General features: G+C 37.3%; 4 protein-coding genes across 4 annotated transcripts; all 4 read left to right on the top strand.

Annotated features, from left to right (window-relative positions):
• Nucleotides 1–2,536: 2,536 nt before the first annotated feature.
• On the top strand, nt 2,537–4,995 carry LOC107171316 (uncharacterized). Its single transcript, XM_015521555.2, has 2 exons — nt 2,537–4,378; nt 4,693–4,995. Exons 1-2 carry the CDS (start codon nt 2,537–2,539, stop codon nt 4,993–4,995), a joined length of 2,145 nt encoding a protein of 714 aa, XP_015377041.2.
• A 174-nt stretch (nt 4,996–5,169) lies between these two features.
• LOC149057900 (uncharacterized) lies at nt 5,170–6,123 on the top strand. The gene has a single exon (XM_089221172.1). It carries the CDS (start codon nt 5,170–5,172, stop codon nt 6,121–6,123), a length of 954 nt encoding a protein of 317 aa, XP_089077298.1.
• Nucleotides 6,124–7,107: 984 nt separating this feature from the next.
• On the top strand, nt 7,108–8,268 carry LOC149057901 (uncharacterized). Its single transcript, XM_089221174.1, has one exon. It carries the CDS (start codon nt 7,108–7,110, stop codon nt 8,266–8,268), a length of 1,161 nt encoding a protein of 386 aa, XP_089077300.1.
• A 2,470-nt stretch (nt 8,269–10,738) lies between these two features.
• LOC149057902 (uncharacterized) lies at nt 10,739–22,137 on the top strand. Its single transcript, XM_089221181.1, has 5 exons — nt 10,739–10,757; nt 11,268–11,551; nt 11,632–11,782; nt 17,623–19,205; nt 19,255–22,137. The coding sequence occupies exons 1-5, from the start codon at nt 10,739–10,741 to the stop codon at nt 22,135–22,137; spliced, it is 4,920 nt and encodes a 1,639-aa protein (XP_089077307.1).
• The last annotated feature ends 215 nt before the right edge of the window (nt 22,138–22,352 follow it).

Here is a 22,352-nt window from a genome sequence, read left to right on the forward strand (position 1 = left end):
ATACCATTGATTATAAATACTATAGATTGCTCACTGGGTGGTTTTTCGATGGTCTACAATAAAACTCTCGGTAGATGGCGATAAGAACTAGAAACATTTAATAAATTCGTATTTCATTTTTAGCCTCTGTTAAATGGCCCAGTGCGGTGCGGGGTTAAATAGGTTTCAGCGCTGAGACGGCCGGCATGTTGACGCACGACGTAGCGTTATAAATAAATATAAATATTTCGTTCTAATTATTAAATTAAATATATTTTTTGTCACGCCTGCACCGAAAGTTTGGTTTTCGACCACGGTTGAAGCGTTCGAAAGCGTCCTTTTTCTGTCCAGCGGGCGGTAAAGTGGAAATCCCCAAAGTGCCGAGCGGAAAAGAGGAAATCCCCAAAAGTGCCAGGCGGAAAAGAGGAAATCCCCAAAAGTGCCGGCCGCCGGGCGCGTATCCCCTGCACAACAAGAAACTAATATGTATACCTACCACGGTTTTTACAAAACATAAACTTTTGGTTACATCTTAAATGTATAGTATAACCTCCTTGCATGACGAATAAACATTTAAACATATTTAATTTGCACTGTTCCTAGATAAGTGCGTCGAACGATGCGTTAGTAATAATATAGTATATTAGTATAATAATCTTATCAGTTACAATAATAAAATATACTAAGTAAAAGTAAAAATTGTAATTTTGAAATTAAATAAAATGTCTTCCATGAAATTGTTTTTGTAGAATAGTCTATAATTGTTGCATAGATGATGTTGCAGGGAGCATAACCTTTTCCATGAACGCAGGGGCGTGACAAAAAAACAGTATGTGTGGCTCGCGCGGGAAGGCCATTTCAGTCTTGGGCTAACCTAACCTAACACGACGCCCGCAACTGAAATGGCTCACTTCCCGCCCTTGCCACACAATATACTATTGGAGACAAATAAAAATGTTATAATATATTTTAATAACAGGGATAGAAATCATACGATATCTTTAAAGTTTTAAATTTAAAATGTTAAATTTTTAGATATGGTTATTATATGACATTGTAATATAATATACAATGTATATATTATATCACAGTTATAATTATTTATTTTGTAAAATACGTAACTTATCTGCATTTTGTACTTTTCTTTTTCCAATCATCGAATTTTCTAATTTGCATTCTTTAAATATTTTTGTTCTAAACAACAATTCAATTACATACATGTAATGACAATAGCTTTTAAGTTTTGAAAGTTTGTATATTTTTTATTAATTTGCAGCAATGCTTTTTCTTTTAGTTGCTGTAAAATTTTTTAGATTCTGAACGAAGTGATGAATGTATTGATTTTACATTGATGATGTGTGTTTTATTTTTTTTTTTTTGTGTCTGTGTACAGCATAACTAGTCGAAATAATGCTTCAATTTTAAACTTTGAGGGTGGTTTCCGATGTAAAATTGAATATCCATGGTGCATTATAGAGGTCAAAAGTAAATATTTTCCAACTGTTTTCAAAAAAATCGAGAAATACGAAAAAAAAAATGACAAAAAAACCGGAAACAAAAAAAAAAAACACACATCATCATTGTAAAATCAATACATTCATCACTTCGTTCAGAATCTAAAATACAACACTAAGTTCTCCATTAGTTTTACTTCAAGTAGCTATAGATAAAACTCGAAACATCATTATAGAAAAATTTTAAGTGCGTTTGAATTTTAAATTTTTACGAAATAGCGTAACGATTTATCCTCAAACGATTTTAAATATTTGTTATTATTCAAAAAGTATAATTCGTAGATTCTTGAAAATTTCACAAGTTATTTAGATTGGCATTTTCTTTACATGATTTAATTTTCAAAATATTTTGACTTTTTTGACATATTTATAGATGTTCGGTACGAGTCGCTTTATCACAGGTAAAGCTAATAATTATTGTTCGTGATGGAGACCGGTCGGGTTATCTATATTTTTATATAATAAAGGCGACAATCACCGACGGTCTTTAACCAGCCGTTAGTCAGTCGCAAATAAAACTCGTACCGAAACGCACCGCACTCCGAAAAAACAAAAAAAAACAAACGAAAATAAATGATAAATTTAATTATTAAAAATACACCGTTGTATTCACCTTAACATTTGGTCCTTCGCCCGTGATCTGTGTATCAGTAAAAAAAAAAAGAGAAAATTCTCAACGCGTAAAGGTGCGGAATTGATGGTGTCGAAAAGCACCACGAGGTATCGTTGCGTTTAACCTCAAAAAATATTCAAGTTTTCACAAAATATAAAATATTCGGAGTAAAAAATAAATCGAAAGTGCGGCGAGTGAAAATACAGTATACGGCAGACCACTGACAGGCACGTGTTGTATAAATCCAGTGAAGGCTAACAGTCATCTACGTGAAGTGTAAGGTAAGGGCGTTATTAATATTATCCTATTATCTTATTAAAGTTCATCATAGTCTCTACCCGAACTCCAATATAGTAGCTACTGTTTACTACGTAGTACGTACTCTCGATAGTCACCACATTTGTAGAGCCGTATATCTCATAACACCGAAATGGGGGAAGTAGATAATCTGAACTTAAAAAGAGGGCAATTAAAAGCATCAATAACACGCTTTTGGAATATTTTACAAACCTCAAAGGTTGATCCAATCGAGATAAAAGCTCAACGAGAAAAAATCGAAGAGGTTTGGACGGAGTATGAACAGGTTCAATCACTAATAGAGATGCAGCAAGGAGTAGACATGGATGCGCAAAACGAGTATAGGACGATATTTGAGGATCTCTACTTTAAGTGTGTAGCGGCAGCGGAAAAAATAATTACGCCAACGGACAGCGTGGTGGAGAGTATAAAGGAAAATAGTGAAACAGGGCACGAAAAGAAAGTAATGTCAGCGGTTAAATTAGCGGCGTTAAATGTACCTACATTTAGCGGAAATTATTATGAATGGACGTCATTCTTCGATATATTTTCGGCATTAATTGACGAAAATAGTGCGCTAAGTTCAATAGAAAAATTTTTCTATTTGCGAGCGTCACTGTCAGGCGAAGCATTAACTTCAATACAGTGTTTAGAGACGACGGCAAATAATTATACGATGGCGTGGAAGTCGCTGGTTGAGCGCTATAATAATAAACGGGTATTAGTACAGGCACACGTAAAGGCAATATACGACCTTGAAGTAATGATAAACGAATCAGCGGCAAAATTAAGGCAATTTACGGACAAGGTGTGTGGACACATGCGTGCGTTAGAGGCACTAGGCGAACGACCGACGGATTGGGGCCCGTTACTAATACATTTAATCGCGATAAAACTTGATAAAACCACATTGAGAGATTGGGAATCAAAATCGTCGCATGATAAGGTTCCGGCCGTTTCAGAATTAATTAAATTTTTGGAATCGAAATTCAAAGTATTAGAAGCGATAGAGGTCGCAAAAAACATAGGTGTTCGAGCGCCAACGGAGCCAAATGCAAAAAAACGGCAGGAAAAAGGAAGTACGTCGCAATTATACGTGTCGACGTCGACATTGAAATGCTATGTGTGTGGACTAATGCATACGATTTATAAGTGCCCTACATTTTGCGGTTTAAATATAGCGGATAGAATAAAAAGAGTGACTGATCTGAATTTATGTAAAGTCTGCCTACGTAAACACGAAGGTAAAAACTGTAACGCACGGTTTTGTTTCAAATGTGCAAAGCCGCACAATAAGTTGTTGCACTTAGCCGGATCCGAAAATAAATCGACTGCAAACGAAGGAAAGCAAGGTCAAACGGCAAGTTCGACTATGGCCGTAGCGAACGAGAATAGTGAAGAGTCAAAGTCGTCCATAAGTGCGTACGCGTCGGTTGTAGCGGACGATCGTATTTTATTAGCAACAGCGATAATATTATTGCGAGACGATACGGGTAATTTAGTACCCGGGAGGGTACTACTAGACTCGGGGTCGCAGAGTAATTTAATTACTGAACAGATGGTTCAAATTTTACGATTGAAGAAAAGGCGAGTTCATCATAATTTATCGGGAATCGGAGATAGCGCGCAGACGGTGTCGTCGATAGTGAATACGACAATCAGGTCAAATTATAGCGAGTTCACACTATCAACGTCGTTTCTGGTAGTAAAACGAATAACAACAAATATACCATCGAAATTGTATAAAGGAAATTACACGGTTCCTAATGGTATAAATTTAGCGGATCCAGCATTTTTAAAACCACAAAAAATAGATTTATTAATTGGGGCAAATCACTTTTTCGATTTAATGCAATCTGGACGGCTTAAACCAATAACAAACGGACCGGTGTTCCAAGAGACGTTCCTAGGATGGGTGGTGTCAGGTCCGATAGGGTTTCCAGAAAAATCCGAATATGAACACTCGTCTAGTGTGGTATGTTTATCGGTCAGTGAGACAGCGGAGACGGACTTAGAAAAATTAATCGCGACATTCTGGCGGCTCGAGGAGTATGAAGCAAAGAAAATATATACTTTAGAAGAAAAAACGTGCAAAAATGATTTTGACAAAAATGTTAAACGGGACGGCGATGGCAGGTTTATCGTGCATTTACCGTTTAAAAAAGACAAAACTAAACTAGGAAATTCATACGATATAGCGATGCGTCGACTATTATCACTCGAGAGGCGTTTCCAGAAAGACCCGAATTAAAGACGGAATATTGTAATTTTATGTCCGATTATGAAAAGCTGGGAAATATGGAACTTATCAACGATGATCATAACGGCAGTATCGAGGAGTCATATTATATACCACATCACGCGGTCCGTAATGAAAATAGTTCGACTACAAAATTACGCGTAGTGTTTGACGCGTCGTGTAGAACTAATAAGGGCGTCAGCTTTAATGACGTTTTAATGAAGGGGCCTATGATCCAAGATGAGTTGTTATACATCTTAGTACGTTTCCGGACGTATAATTACGTATTATCAGCCGATATTGAAAAAATGTATCGGCAGATTTTAGTTACCGAAAAGCATCGAAGTTACTAACGTGTGTTATGGCGAGCAGATACAACGCAACCGATACGAAGCTACCGGCTTAATACGTTAACGTACGGCACGGTGCCCGCTTCATATTTGGCAACAGCGTGTTTGGAAAAATTGGCGGAGACTGAATACGAAAATTATCCCGATGCGTGTTTGTCAATTACAAGAAATTTTTATATGGACGATTATCTCGGTGGCGCCATGTGTAAACCCGAAGCCATAAAATTGCGAGATAATGTTAATGCAATTATGAAGAGCGCGGGTTTGGTATTGCGCAAGTGGATATCCAACGATAAAGAATTAATTAACGACGTCCAGTGCAATAGCGGCGGCGTGCGGACTATGGGCGATAACGGATCAACCAAAATACTAGGCCTAAATTGGAATTCGGATAATGACGTGTTATTATACACCGTGCGCCAAATAGAAAATAACATTACAAAAACGACAAAACGAAAGATACTGTCCGAAATTGCGGCCATATTCGACCCGTTAGGATTGCTTGGTCCGGTTATAGTAAATGCCAAATCAATAATGCAAAGTCTGTGGCAAGTAAAGGCTGGTTGGGATGAGCCGCTACCGGAAGATATTCAAAACGAATGGCGTAAATGTCGAGACGGTTTACCACAATTAAACGAAATATCAATACCACGAAAAATAATTGGTGGAGGTATAAATATAGAATTTCAAATACATGGTTTTGCGGATGCGTCTCTAAAGGCATATGGCGCCTGTTTATATTTACGCGGTACCAATGTGACTGGAAATAGTGTTGTTAATTTAATTTGCGCAAAATCGAAAGTAGCGCCGTTGAAAGTTGTATCTCTACCACGGTTAGAGTTGTGCGCCGCACTATTGTTAGCTCGGCTAGCGAGCCGCGTAATTCCAAAATTAAATTTACCTATAGGTCGGCGCCAATTCTGGAGCGACTCAAATGTAGTTATTGCGTGGATATCATCGCCATCAACCCGATGGAGAACGTTTGTAGCCCATAGAGTGGGGGAGATACAAGAGTTGACATTATTTAGTGAATGGGCACACGTAGGTAGGCAAGATAATCCGGCTGACCTTATATCACGCGGATGTGAGGCAAAAGATATAGGGAAAGACGTTGTGGTGGCATGGCCCTAAATGGCTAAGCGAAGTCAGCACAGCATGGCCAAATACCGAATCGGGAACGTATAATGCTACAGATACGGATATACCTGAAGCAAAAGATAATTCCGTAACTACAAAAACGAGCAGTATAGTTTGTACAATGAAAGATGATTATTCAGTGTTATCAATATTATCAAAGCGATCTTCATTAAGTAAAATCATACGTATTACGGCGTATTTTTTACGGTGGAAAAGAAAAGAAAAAATGATTTTTGGTCCGTTGCGAGCTTTTGAAATAGAACACTGTAGTGATCCCTCACTAACGCCTATTATTTGAGTTCAGCGACGTTGGATTGACAATCAGGTTTTTCAAAGGAGACGGTGATAGAGTTACAAGTTACACAACGTTGAAAATGTTAAGTATTTTTATTAAAGTAAAATATAAAATTATTAAATTTGAGGACAGAACGTAAAGTATCTGCCCGAGAATTTAGTAGTAAAAATTGGAATGAACTTATGTATAGCGGCGTTGTTGAGGACAAGCCCAACGACTATACTAAGTTCTACATTGAGTGAGACACAAACTAATTCTAATTCTGCAATGGACCTAATCCTGTATTTATGCAGAATTTTTACACGGTAGAGATTGTAGGGAGTGGATCAAAGGAACCGCAAGGTGGTTGTTATTGTGAGTGTTTGGATTCCCAGTAATTCGGCGAGCCAACGCCCATACATTCGGCAATATTCTAATCTAATTTATTGCTCTGTTTTCGTACTTATTTGTAATCGATACGCGGTTGAATCTGGTATCGATAAAACTGTCATTCTCGAGGTCCAGGAAGACAGTAGTATAATTGTAGTGTGAATTGTAATTATAATATGTTAATGTAATTAAAAAAATAGTAGAGCGACTCCGTCGGTTTACTACAACACGCAAATCTCGTATTAATAAAAATAGTGCAGAAAGAACATTTCGAAAAAGAGATAAAGGCTTTAAGGGGAGGTATGCAAGTAGCCATGAACAGTAAATTATTTAGATTACGACCCTATTATGAGGATGAAGAAATTCTACGCGTAGGTGGTAGATTAAAAAATGCAATAACCTTGAACGTGTATCAGCGAAACCCGATAGTTCTACCTAGTGATAGCGCGTACACCCGATTGCTATTTCACAGTGAACACGTAAAACTGTTGCATAGTGGACCACAAGCGCTCGTAGCGTCGATCCGACAACGGTATTGGCCGTTGAACGCGCGTAATATCGCTCGTAATACCGTGCATAAATGTGTTACGTGTTTTAAATTAAAACCGGTTATCGTGCAGCCGATTATGGGCGATTTACCGCGCGACAGAGTGACGCCGAGTCGACCGTTTTCACGATGCGGTATCGACTTCGCTGGGCCGATAATGGTAAAAAGCAACTTGCGAAGAAAAGCAGCATGTACAAAGGGGTACATCGGAATATTTTTTTGTTTCGCGACAAAGGCTGTCCATATAGAATTGGTTAGTGACTTGACGACAAAAACGTTTTTACAGGCGTTAAACAGGTTTTTTGATCGTCGAGGTCGAAGTTCAGTCATATATTCTGATAACGCCACTAATTTTGTTAGAGCGCAAAGGCAACTCAAAGAAATATTTCAATTATTTCAATCCACGGATCACCAAAACGAAATTATGACAGTTCTCGCGGACAAAGGCGTCGAATGGAAGTGCATACCGCCACGTTCACCGCATTTCGGAGGGTTGTGGGAGGCGGCTGTAAAATCTATGAAGAGTTTACTATATAAAGTGTTAGGCGAGTCTAGGCTTACATATGAAGAAATGAGTACGGTACTGACCCGGGTAGAGGCTTGTTTAAATTCCCGTCCAATAACGCCAATGTCCTCTGATCCAGTCGATCTTTCTTTTTTAACGCCCGGGCATTTTTTAATTGGGGACGCTATAAATGCGATACCAGAGCCCGACGAAACAACCACACCTGATAACCGGTTGGACAGGTGGCGAAGAGTTACTAAATATTCTCAAACGCTATGTAATCGCTGGAGTACCGAATACCTTAATCAGCTTCAAGTAAGGGTTAAATGGGCAAGTACAATAAAAAATAATGGCCCGTCAATAAAAATCGGAACCGTGGTAATAATTCGAGACAGCAATTTACCCCCCTGCAGTGGCGGCTAGGACGGGTGGTCAAGCTAGAATCTGGCACTGATGGTGTGGTTCGGGCGGCGTCTGTTCAAACCAACAGTGGTGTATGGAAAACGGCTGTGCGGTTACTTTGTCCTCTGCCATTTGAAGGGAACACGAGTTAATCAATACCACACGGAGCCAGTAGTAATTGATATTAAATTTGTATTGTTTTCTTATTATTATATTTTTTTTTTGTCAAAGAGGCAGTTATGTCTATTGAGTTATTTATATACGATTTATTGGTATTGTTAAAATTATTAATTAGTGTAAATATGTTATATTCGATATCAATTTAATTAATGTATTATTTGTTATTTCATTGTAAATTTAGATTGAAAATTAATGTTTCAAGGCGGGCGGCTGTGTTCGGTACGAGTCGCTTTATCACAGGTAAAGCTAATAATTATTGTTCGTGATGGAGACCGGTCGGGTTATTTATATTTTTATATAATAAAGGCGACAATCACCGACGGTCTTTAACCAGCCGTTAGTCAGTCGCAAATAAAACTCGTACCGAAACGCACCGCACTCCGAAAAAACAAAAAAAAAAAAACGAAAATAAATGATAAATTTAATTATTAAAAATACACCGTTGTATTCACCTTAACAATAGACGACTGAATTTTTCAATTTGTCTGAAAATTTTTTTTTGAAATGTCGATAAAATTTTTTTGGTCCAATCAAAATACTTGAAAATTTAATACAAAGTTCCTCATAAGTTATTCTTATATTTACTAAAAAAATATAAGAATACATACACACAATTTTTTTTGTTAGCATTTAATAATATTAACTTTAAATTTTATAGCTCAATTCACTCAAATTTTTAAATTAACGGAAATTAATGTGTTTTGCTAAGCGTAAAATTTGACATGCTACGCGCTTGAGACAATAATGATTAATGTCACTGTAACATCCCCTAAGTTCTGTTATAAATGTACATTTTAAAGAAAACTATACTACTAGCCGAAAAGGAGGCCACCCATATTTAGGGTTATATTATGGATAGGTTGATAGATATTTAAATATTAAATATTAATTATTTTGTAATCGTTGGCAGTGCGCCAGTGCAACAAGTACCGGTTTACACTAACCGTTTGAAGTATACGCAGTATTGTATACAGACATACAGTATTGTTATTGTCTTATTCTGTGCCCTGTGGTATAATACGCGTATACGTATTCATAGATGCCCCGAGAATTGAAACCAAGATAGGCCAGTCAATAGGTAAGGTGACGTACACTCGTACGTCCATTTCTACTGTGAACAACTTTAGACTAATCCCTACTCCTACGAAATATACAAGCGAATATTACGGTACACGCCATAACTACAAATATCGCGCGGAGCGCTACGTAGCGGTACTCGCCATTCAGCGAGCAGCATATTTTGTACTGCAGTGAGCAATCTATAGTATTTATAATCAATGGTATACATTTATAAAATAACCACTTTTTTCTGTATTTCTTTAAAGCTATGTAAAAGAATTACAAAATTATTTATAAAAATTATTATACTTATGTAGGTAATAATTATTAATTATTTGATAATAACTCTAAATACTTAAACAGATATTTACAAGCATTTTAATATAAGTACTCTTCAATCAATTATTTAAAACAATTCTTAAAATACATAACATTATACATTAGAGGAAATACATTTACAACATTGGCTGGTACCCATAATGTAGAAATAATATTGTTTTGTTTTTTTTTTTAGAATAAGCCTCGGCAGCGAAGTCCACTGGTTGACATATAATATTATTATAATAAGTGCATAAATTAAGTTTCTAGATGTGTTTTATATAAAACTTTGGTTGTGAGCATTAAATGTTTGTATTCAATGCTATAATATAGTTACAGTGTATACTTAAATTACTAGCTACCAACTACAGTGTACAATTGATGTGTGTCAGTGTGTCACAAACATAACAATCTATGTGAAAAGTGCAGGCATAAAAAAATTAAACTTCAATATTACTAATGTTTAATATATAATATTATTATGTTTAACTTTTGATATTGTTTCATTCTTTAGCGTAGAACCATAAAAAACCACGAAAAATGATTAAATTAAGTGTAGTAAATAAAATATATTATACTGTAACTGCAGGGCCAGCGTTAGGGGTGGGTGACCTGGGCCAACGCCAAGGGCGCTTGTTAATAGGGGGCGCACAGTGGTAGGAATTGAGGTTTTACCGCGACAAAAATAAAAAATATATATATAAAAATATAGATAAAAACTACGTACATAACATTTGTTATTATCTACTGGTTTTAAAATAGATCCTTATCTAAAGTTATATCAATACTATTAGTAACCAGAGCGACGCCGCGACGGAATAATCATCATTACCTAGCTATTTTCTATATAGTACACACGGTCAATGTTAATGCTTGTTTTCAGTTTTACGAAATCTAAAATTATTAAGTTTATTGAGTTTATTTATTTTATACCATGGAAGCTACTGGACAAGGTATGTAATAGTTAATAATAATTTAATTAACCCTTCAATTAAAAATTAAATATTAAAACTGCAATTACGAAATATCAAAATAAATTATTTATTTTATAATTAAATTGATCTTAAAAAAAAATAGCGTAAATTAGCCCGGGCGCCTCAATGATATATTGTTAAAACTTAAAACTGAAAAAAATATAGTAATATAGTTCTAATATTCTATTCATTCTATTGATTATTATTTATTATGTAATTATGGTAGGTATAATATGATAATTTAGTCTATAGGTGATAAATGATTATTATTTTAATTCGCATGACATGCAGGTCTTCGTCACGAAGCACAATGTTTAGCCGATAACCTATGTGAATTTTAATTTCTTATATCACTTGTGGTTTGGTACGATTTACTATTTCAAATCAATGTAGCCAGTAAAGCAATGCAAGGAATCACTATGGAAATAATCACAGCAACTTCAATTTTTAAAGGTTGTTTGAATTATATTATTTCTTATCGAAACACAGGATATATTACCGCAGTTTCATCTGCTAAAGACATCGCTGAAACTTTAAATGTGGAACCAAGTTTCAAACCCAAAAGACGTAGACTAACTAAAAGACAATTTCAATATGAAAGCTTAGACAATTATGAACCTACCCTAGAAGAGGAATTTAAAAGAGATTTTTTCTATTGTCTTATAGATACAAGTATAACATCAATACAGTCACGTTTTGAACAGTTGGAAGCTTATAAAAATACATGGGGATTCTTATATAATATTTCTGATTTGCCTGAACATGATACTTTGGTAAACATTGTATGGATTTACATAATACACTTAAAAATGAAGACCAAAATGATATCAACGGAATAGATTTATGTGTTTAGTTAGAACATATTAAAACTATATTACCAAAAGATGTATCTTCTCTAAAAGCAGTATTGGAATATATGTTACAATCTAATACATCTGATCTATTCCCAAACATCTGGATATCCTTAATAATTTTACCAACAATTCCTATTACTGTTGCCAGTGGTGAGAGAAGTTTTTCAAAATTAAAACGTATTAAAACGTATCTGCGTTCGACATTCGGAAACGAAAAGCTGACATCTCTAGCAATATTCTTTCTATTGAAAATGAAATAGCTCAAAGGATGGATTTCTCAGAAATTATTAAAAATTTTGCAAAATCAAAAGCAAGAAAAGTTTTTATCAAGGTTTAGAAACTTCTTTTTTTTATTAAAATTAATATAAATAAATAACTAAATGTTAATTGTAATATGATATGATTTATTTTTATTGTTTTTTTTTTTAATGAAATAATACAATATATGTTTATTTATAAGTAGTACAATAAGCATTAGTGATGTTTTTTAAATATGATTTGTTGACGTAAGTAACGAAACTATAAAATCATGGCACTTGAATTTTTAATTTAAAATAAAACGACTACTATTTATATGTGGAGGGGCGCATATTTGTTTACTCGCCCAGGGCGCCAACGACTCTACCGCCGGCACTGTGTAATTGATTTTGATAATAAATCTCATAATATTATTATCCATATTATGTAGGTGATAAGCGATAATAGAGGGGCCCAAGCACTACGTGTTTGTCGCTTGGTAATAACAACTTTTATCAGTGTCGGCTATACCCTAAAAAAGGCACTTGGCCAATACACTTTTATCAATAAATATCACTTATACCGAAAAATGCCAAAAACAATAATCAATTATCTCATTACTAAATTGTCATACGAACACTAACGCTCGTGTGCAAGATTGCTTTAAATGTTGGTTTTCTCGTAGTATACATCATGTCGCTTAGCCACTTTTGCCTTATACCAGTCGATATAAGTATGAATATGTTACAACTAAGAACTTTATTTCAAAATTAAGTTCAAATGATTTTTTTACCCTAATTATTATGTTTCGAAAATTATATTCTACCGAGAAGCATGAAAATTCATTGCGAACATTTCTAATAAATCACTTGATTTTCCACTTTAATCATATCATTTGATGAATATTTTATAATTATTAAATATTATATTATACACTTAATAATTATTATCGGATATTCTCTGTCGATTATAGGACCAGGTAAGTTGATTTAATTATAAATAATTTTTAAATTTTATACGATTTATATTATGAATCTTAAATAAGTTTAAAGTTTAATCTTATATATAAACAGTTAATATATTATGTTCAACATAATTTAAATAAGAAGTGTAATTTTATTTTTTAAATATCTGCATTCTATTTTTCGAGTTTTAAAAAAAAAAACTGTTAGTTATAATCTATTATAATTAAATATTAACCTTAAACTACGTATTTATAATGTTTAATTCTATGCTTGGCCTGATAGTAGACATATAAGTATGAATATGTTATAACTAAAATCTCTATTTCAAATAAATCACTTGATTTTCCACTTTAATCATAACATTTGATGAATATTTTATAAATATAAAAATTATTATACACTTATTAATAATTATTATCTGGTATTCTCTGTCTATAATAGATAGAAGTAAGTTGATTTAATTTTAAATAATTATTTAATTTTACACGATTTATAATTTGCATCTAAATTATGTTTATATTATATCCAAAATAATTTCAATGATTAGTGTGATTTTTTTTTAATTATCTGCATTCCATTTTCCGAGAATCTAAAAAAAAAGCCGTTAGTTATAATCTATTATAATTAAATAATAACCTTAAATTACGTATTTATAATGTTTAATTCTATGCTTGGCCTGATAGTAAACATATATGAACGAATATGTTATAACCAAGAATTCTACTTCAAATTAAGTTAAAATGATATTTCTACCCTAATTATTATGTTTCAAAATTTACATTCTACCAAAAAACTTGAAAATTCATTGCAAACATTTCAATTAAATCACTTGATTTTCCACTTTAATCATAACATTTGATGAATATTTTAAAATATATTATACACTTATTAATTATTATTGGGTTTCTCTGATTATTATAGCGATATGTAAGTTGATTTAATTTTAAATAATTATTTAATATTATACGATTTATAGTTCACATTTTAAATATGTTTAAAGTTTAATCTTATGTTTATACAGGGTGATTGATTAAACGTAAAACACTCATTATCTCAAAAAGTATTCACTTTTTTCAATTTTTTTTTTTTCAAAATTTTAGATTTACGCTGTTCTAGAATTATATAATTATTTAATATTTTTCAACCTTATATTTATTAGGTAAACCACCATCAACTTTTGATTTTCAAATGGCAACCCATACTGAAAATTTAATAATTTAGTAAGGCTTTTTTTCTTATGAATTATCACGTTTAAATTTTCATTTTTCGTTTATCCGTTGACGAGATACAACTCCTCAAAGTTGGGGTGTTTTGGGAGGTGTTTGTGTGTAAATGCGTTATACCTAGTCAGCACTGTAGACTGCAGTTATTAGGATTTTTGTGCTCCAGCGTAAAAAATAATTAACTATTCAAATCAATTCAGTAAGTACGATAGTTAAGCCTAAGTTGTGCCCCAAAATACCCCATTATGTTGCACAAGTTCTCCCCCACGCTAATAGTACGACTGATCATAATATTATTGATATACTTATCGCTTATAAAGACCAGAAGTTACAAGTAATAAATTCGAATTAAGTACTAACCGAAGATATGGTGATAAATGATTATCAGTGTATAGGTATACTTCCGACAATAACATTTATTGTTATACATACATATTATAAGTAATTGGATTACTGGACTATCACGTCTTGTCACATGTAATCCCACGAGAGGATCAAGAGCAAAATTCAGCGACCAATCAGAAAGTAAGGATTATTATCATATTATCATATAATCATATCATATAATACATTACCCGCTCATTTTTAAAAATAAATATTTAAAAACAAAATAAGTAAAAACAAGTAAGGATTATTACCATATATTCATATAATAATTAAGGAATATACTATTTACTCAAATACTTTACCATACTGGACTACAGTGTAATTTAAACTGAGAATAAAATATCTTATATTATAAAACGCTAAGACGGTGGCGCGTCCAAGTGTCGATTATTTCGTCCCTTGGGTGACTACAGTGTAGCCGCTTCGCCCGAGCCGCATCGCCGCGCCGTTTCCGCCGCCGTTATCATCAACGGGGCCACCGCCGTTATCGGACGTCCGAATTTTTCGAAATGACGGTTTTCGTTTCGCCTTTTCGCCCGTTCCCCGCGAGTTTTTACCGTCCGCCGTCCGCCGGGGCCGAGACGTCGATCGCCAGAACCGTCGCCGCCCGTCGTCCGTCGCCCGGATTTCCAGACGTTTTTGTTTTTCCCCGATCCGTTTCGTCTCTTTAAAGGCCGCGAGTGCTTTTTTTCGGTTCGCAGCCTTCCCCGCCGTCTTTTACGTACCTACGCCTGTACACGATTTTGTTTGAATTCAATAAATCACATCAATATAATGTGTGTTGTTATAGACATACAGAAGGATGTACTGCCACGCGTACTACATAATTAACGTGTACCGTGCCCATAGGTTGGTCGGGGACACAAATCGTGATGCCATCAGGAGAATAGCAAAACATAAATCTTACCCACTTAATGCATATAGTATAGTTACCAACACATGAGGACATTCAACAATTTTTGTTTCAAATTAACTAACATTATAAAATATATGTGTTTACAAACTCATCTTCTTATATCAGTATTATTCTACTGTTGTTATTGATTTTGTTGCAATAAGTATGATTGCATTTGTGTTAATTAGGTAAAACTGTTTTTTAATTCCATAATGTACATACAAATACACACACACACACACACACACACCATAGGCTTCAGCTCCTCACATATATTTTCAATCACTGCCTCTCAGAAGTTCTTAAACTTTTATAAGTATAGGTAACAGATTTAATACAGTTTTTACATTTTATATTCTTATATATATATATTTTTCTATTTAAAATAATAGTTATCAATATAAAGTATTGCTAATTATATTAAATAGTTACTCATTTCATCATATTTTTCAAAACAGTCATCTCACATTTCAATTCATTAGGTATAACTTGATTGCTTTATAAGTAATGATGATCCTTCAAAGCTTAATTTTAACAAATTGTGATACTGTCAGGAGAATAACTTTAATAAATAAAGCATAATGAGTAACAGCAGTAATTATTGTACATTCTAAACGTCAACAACTGATGTACGCACAACTCTGTGATATGATACATCATACATTGAACAAACAAATAGACATGTGAGTTGTAGTAATGTGTAGTACATAACCAGGTTAGTACACAGCTTAACATAACAAGTTGTTCTTACTTTAACAGCTGTATATTGTTATAGAATTTCACAATTCTGTTTGACTTAACACACACACATAGTGCATAGGTAACGAATAAAATACAATATATATGCCTTAGACTGGCCAGTGACCATATTATATGTAACATAGCTTTAAGCATTGAACTTAGAGCAATACATACACAACAATAATAATGCATATGCAATGTATTCACATTTAGTATGCTACTAGGTATATTCCTGTGACATGTATAAAGTTATTAGATTTATATTGTTAAATTCCTATACTGGATTTTATAGTGTACTCATTTGGTAAGAAACGACAATAACAATAACAATAGCATAATATATCTAATTGGAGTAATATATACACCGGAGAGGTTGTAAAACAAGTAGTACATGACTTTTATTCTTTATCAAACACACATCAGACATTACAATGTATTCGAATTGGGTATTTATGTTTGCTGTGCTTTCTGTTGTCTGTGATACGATTTCACCCAAACACGGTACATAACAATTAAATATATGTGATGTGTAGATTATAAACTCTACTGTAATATACTGGATTTTATAGTGTACTCATTTGGTAAGCGACGTTAATGTTCCCCTGCTCTTATGTGTTGTTTATGTTTTAAAAAACAAATAAACATGTAAGTATTTAATGCACAACAATATATATTGTAATATGTAGTACATGACTTATATTTTTTAACAAAACACAATGTATTCGTATTGGATGACTATGATCACCTTTAAAATGCAATATTTAATAGTATTTGGAATACATAAATATATATATTGTATATGATTTGATGAAAACAATGGTGTGTGTAAGTATTCATATATTGTAAAATAAGTGCATTATGCAATAATATATAAAACAACGGTATATATATACACGAGAGGTAAGAATATATGATTTATAGAATTCACATGTGTATTCAATGGGTTAAATGGAATACGATTCATTATTAATTATATCAAAAAACAGCTTAACAGTAGTAGTTTCCACAGAGATTAACAACTCGAATAGTAGGTAGGTCCCGTTAGGCGTTAGGCATAGCAACCGTAGGTGTGTAGATCGATACCGTGATCGTCGATTTGGCGGCGGCAATGATAATCGGCACGGTCGGTGTTTTTTTGCATTTTTTTTTTCGAATTTTTCATTGGAAACGTTTTAAAAAAAAAAAATTTAATTGGCCGCGAGTCTGTTTCAAAGCCATCCATATCGTACCTACGTCTTCTAACAATATATTGCGTGTAGGGTTAGGGTTAGGTTAGGTTAGGTTAGGTTAGGTTAGGTTAGGTTAGGTTAGGTTAGGTTAGGTTAGGTTAGGTTCCCCCCCGAAGGGACCCACCTTGACGTGGTGGGGGGGCTCACCGACTCCGGTCGGTGCTAAGAGGTACCCAACACCGGGGAAGCGATCGCCCCCCGGTGTTCTGGAAGATCAGGCAAATCATCGGAACCAGGACATTCGACGCGAGGCTGGTGTCGTTGGTGGCGGCTAAGCCAAAAATCAACAATATAATGATGGATTTACTAACAGGAATTGAAGTTACCGCACCAGGGGATTCGGACCCCCAGGCGCCGGCAGCAGTGAGTGGATCCGGGGTAACAGCCGGGTCCAACGTAGCGGGCTCACTGCGGTCGTCAACAAGCGACCGTGAGAGCGCGGGGGTGGCCAGCCTGGCCCCCGCCACTCTTAAAACTACAAGTGCTGAGACAGCCGTGCTTCAGGACGTGGGTAAGATAGCTGATCTAACACAACACGATGGCAGTGGTCGAAACCAGAGGTCCACCCTGACAGATAAGCTGATTGCCTCCAACAGGAAACCTACTCATGCGTCTGAAGTCACACAAACAAAAAAGGGAAGTCGCGAAGAAGCCGAGGATCTGTTTGCAAAATCCATAGAGAAGACTATGGAAGAACTGGCAAAACTTGAAGAGGCTGTGGCGGGAGCACCCAATACAAAGAAGGATGTAAAAGATAGTTCCAGATCACTTGGAATATCAATAAGAATGATGATGAAGCACATGTCACTTGTAGACAAATTTCCCTCACGTGATCGAGCAACAAAATGTCAACAACAGCAGTTACAACAGCAACAACAACAACAGGCTATACAACAACTACAACAACAAGTACAAGCTCAGCATCAAACACAAATAGAACAGTACAACCGTACACAAGAAGCTATTAAAAACATCCAAACGGCCCAAACCAATACTCTTGCAGAACTACATAAAATGCAAGAGGCGTTAAATGAAACACGACTACAGAGGGAATCGAGGTCGTGGGCAACAGTCACCGCAGAAACGCAGAAGGATGAACGCAAGAAATCGAACGATAGCATTCAAGTAGAAGGGACCTCTAAACCAAGGGCACAAACCAAGACCAAGGAATTTCCCAGGCCACCGAGACCGAGACCCCCGGCCATCATTGTGCGTGTAAAAGACGGGACATACTCTGACACTCTGAAAAAAATAAAGGCATGCGAGAAAATGAAGGCAGTGGCAAAGGACATAGTCGGGCTTACGAAAACGAGGAATGGCGATCTCCTAGTACGGGTCAACTCAAAGACGGAAAAGTCCAAACAACTTATCGAGGCGTTAGGCTCAGTAACGGGAGACGAGACGGCAGTCAAGGAAATGGTAAACTATACAAAAGTAGTAGTCCAGGACCTCGACGAACAAGCAGAACCGCAGGAGGTAATCGACGCTATCAGCGAGGCTATCTCCGCTAAACAAGAAGATGTAAGGGTGGTGTCAACGAGAGAAGTCACCAGAGGACAGAAATGGGTCGTCGTATCGCTCCCCACTGCGTTAGCGAAAAAACTTCTCGTAGCAGGGAAGCTGAGAGTTGGCTACGTAATCTGCCGGCTACGCCTCTGGGAAGATCGGGGCAGAGGGAGATGTCCAAGGTGTCTAGCCTTTGGCCATCCCCGAAGCGAATGCACGGGCCCGGACAGACAAAACTGCTGCAGAGAATGCGGCGAGATTGGGCACAAGGCATCAAACTGCACTTCAGCGACAGATATCAAGTCCGCCTTTAGAGCAACTCTAACAGCCAGCACAAAGAGAGACAGGGAGGTACAAAGGGAGTCAGACTCAGAACTAGGCACCCGAAACGTACACCAAGATGCCTAAGTACTTACAAATAAATCTGAACTGCTGCAAGGCAGCCCAGGCCCTGTTGCATCAGGTTGCAGCAGAAGAGGATATCGACTTCATATTGGCAAGCGAATTCAACAGAGCGGAGGGGCCAAACTGGTACGCTGACACGCTGGGCAAAGCAGCCATCGTAAACGTCAGTAAAACGAGGCTAGAAAAGGAAGGACTCGGAGAGGCAGGCTTCAGATGGGTGGCAGTACACGGACTGAAGCTGTACACATGTTACTGGTCACCAAATTCTACCATCCAAGACTACAAGGATTTCATAAACAGACTGGAGTGGTCAATTAAAAGTGAAGCAAGAGAGGTCCTACTCACTGGCGACTTCAACGCCAAACATGTTGACTGGGGCTGCCCGAGTAGCGACCAACGAGGAGAGATACTGATGGACATGGTCAACTCCGCTGGACTGGTTGTCTGCAATAAAGGGGGAAAGAGCACTTTCCATAAAGGTTCAATCCTGGACCTAACAATAGCAACACCCCGTACTGCTCAGAAAATGTTGAGGTGGGAGGTCCTCGACATAGAGTCACTGAGTGACCACTTTTACATACTCTTTGAAATCAACCCCGAAACACCCAGCAACGAGCCACATAGGGGACAAAGGATAGACAACAAGAAGCTGGAAGCGTTACTGAAATCAGACTACCTGGTCACAACTCTAGGGAAATGCTCAGATGCAAATCAGTGCGCCCTAGCTCTAACAGAGAGTATAAGTAAATGCCGAAACCCAGCCGGAAGCGGTAAGAAGGCAAGAAGATCCGTGCACTGGTGGTGCCCAGAAATAGGCTTGCTTCGGAACACAGCAAATCACTTACGCAGGGTCTTTCAGCGGAAAAAGAAAAAACACGGCCCCGCGAACTGCACAGTTGAGGAAACTAGCGCTAAAGCTGCCAAGAGAGAGTTAGTGCGCGCCATAAAGAAAGCCAAGGAGTCATCGTGGAGGAACTTGTGTGACTTAGTGCAGAAAGACACGTGGGGCCTCCCCTATAAACTGGTGATGGACAAGCTAATCAGGCCTCCCCCCATCCCAGAACTCGACACTCCAGGCAGGCTGCGCCAAATAGTAGACGGGCTGTTCCCACAACACCCAGTGAGGGAGATAGTCGACTGTCACCCGGACCTGAGTGGCTGCCCGAACTGGATGATCGACGAGGCAGAACTCAAGATAGCCGCCAGAAGTCTCAAGGCAAAAACCGCTCCCGGCCCCGACGGGATTACAAACGAAAACATCAAGACCGTAGTGGCACTGAACCCTGGGGTACTTATTAAGGCCTACAACCACTGTTTAGCAAGTGGAGTGTTCCCAAAGGTGTGGAAGAATGCCAAGCTGGTCCTAATCCGAAAAGGCGACAAGCCCCTCGACCTGCCATCGTCATACAGACCTATCTGCCTTTTAGACTGTCTTGGAAAACTCCTAGAGAAGATCCTCGACAACCGCCTGAGGAGATTTCTAGACGACAGTGGAGGACTGCACGACAGACAGTTCGGTTTCAGAAAGGGGCGCTCCACGATCGACGCTCTGAACACTATTAGATCAACGATTTCACCGAAACATAAAGTTGGAATACTCACGCTAGACATTAAAAATGCTTTTAACTCAGCTCCATGGTCAGCGATTATGAAAGCACTAAGAGAAAAACAAGTACCGGAGTACCTCAGGCAAATCATCGACAGTTACCTACACGATCGGTCTCTCATCATGGATCAAGGAACAGCGGCCACGAGCATCGGAGTCACATGTGGGGTTCCACAAGGGTCTGTCATTGGGCCCACATTGTGGAACGTCCTATATGACGGTCTCCTGCAAACGGACCTACCGCCGGGCGTTGAATACCTAGCGTTTGCTGACGACGTCGCGCTAGTTGCCCGAGCAAGGGACTCGATCCAACTGGAGCAGCTCCTTAATGCCTCGGCGAAGGCGGTTAGCGACTGGCTTAGGGAAACCGGACTAACACTCGCGGAGCACAAATGTGAAGCCATGGTCATCACTAGGACCCGAACCCACAACGACATCAACATTAAGATCAACGGTTGCCAGGTGGCCCCCAAGAAATGCATTAAATATCTGGGAGTTCATATAGACAGCGGATGGAGATTCACAGAGCACGCCAAAATTGTAGCTGAGAAAGCCGGCAAGGTCACAAAAAGGCTTTCACGAATTATGCCAAACATCAGCGCGGCAAAGCCAACCAAAAGAAAACTGTTGAGCAACGTGGTCCATTCCATAATGCTCTACGGCGCGCCCGTGTGGGTGGAGGATATGAGTGCGACTGGTTGGACGGAGCTCACAAAAATCCAGAGACGCATCTGCCTCAGAGTAGTCTCCGCGTACTGCACTGTGTCCAGGGATGCGGTCGCAGTCATAGCCGGCATTGCCCCAATAGATCTCATGGCCAAAGAGAGGAAACAGGATTACGAAGAACGAAAAAACCAGTACCGGACCCCTCCAGATGACGACACCATAGCCGAGTGGCAAGGGCGATGGCAAGAAAGAAACATGGATAAATGGACCTACAGACTCATTCCCGATATTAAACGGTGGATAAACCGCAGGCACGGAGAAGTGAATTTCCACCTAACCCAGGCACTTAGCGGGCATGGCTGCTTCTCGGAGTACCTCAATAGATTCGGCAAACTAGACTCCCCCGAGTGCTGGTACTGTGGATTCCATAAAGACGATGCGTTCCACACGATTTTCGCATGTGACGCATGGCACACACAGAGGAACATTGCAGAGACACTGACGGATTCAACTTTAGAACCAGAGAACATGATTGAAACCATGATGAAGTCGAAGGCGAACTGGGACACTATCAACAACTTCATCTACACGGTCATCAGCAGCAAAGAAAAAGAGGAGCGCCGCAGGCAAGCAACCATAGCATAGCATAAGTTTTTATAATGTACGCTGAAAGCGGAAATAGAGGGGATAGAGCCCCTCAAAACATTGTAAATAAAATGTAAAGCCGCAAACAGGGGGATTGTCCCTGCGAACGGCTACATAAATGTTGTAAATTTTTTGGCAAATAAATGATGGTCCACGGGGGTGAAATAACCGAAAGGTTGGTACCACCCCGTGTTCCGATACTATGTAAAAAAAAA

This window comes from Diuraphis noxia, unplaced genomic scaffold (assembly GCF_037042655.1).
Source record: "Diuraphis noxia isolate RWA-SAM2 unplaced genomic scaffold, SU_Dnox_SAM2 contig0002, whole genome shotgun sequence".
NCBI classification, from domain to species: domain Eukaryota; kingdom Metazoa; phylum Arthropoda; class Insecta; order Hemiptera; family Aphididae; genus Diuraphis; species Diuraphis noxia.

What these genes read in the sequence shown, in the direction of transcription:
- LOC107171316 (XM_015521555.2), top strand. Translation starts at nt 2,537, where the DNA reads ATGGGGGAAGTAGATAATCTGAACTTAAAAAGAGGGCAATTAAAAGCA. An exon ending in ATGAACACTCGTCTAGTGTG is followed by an intron (nt 4,379 to 4,692) that starts GTATGTTTATCG and finishes GATTATGAAAAG; the next exon opens with CTGGGAAATATGGAACTTAT.
- LOC149057900 (XM_089221172.1), top strand. Translation starts at nt 5,170, where the DNA reads ATGGACGATTATCTCGGTGGCGCCATGTGTAAACCCGAAGCCATAAAA.
- LOC149057901 (XM_089221174.1), top strand. Translation starts at nt 7,108, where the DNA reads ATGAACAGTAAATTATTTAGATTACGACCCTATTATGAGGATGAAGAA.
- LOC149057902 (XM_089221181.1), top strand. An exon ending in TGCCTGAACATGATACTTTG is followed by an intron (nt 11,552 to 11,631) that starts GTAAACATTGTA and finishes TTATGTGTTTAG; the next exon opens with TTAGAACATATTAAAACTAT. An exon ending in CAGAACTAGGCACCCGAAAC is followed by an intron (nt 19,206 to 19,254) that starts GTACACCAAGAT and finishes AACTGCTGCAAG; the next exon opens with GCAGCCCAGGCCCTGTTGCA.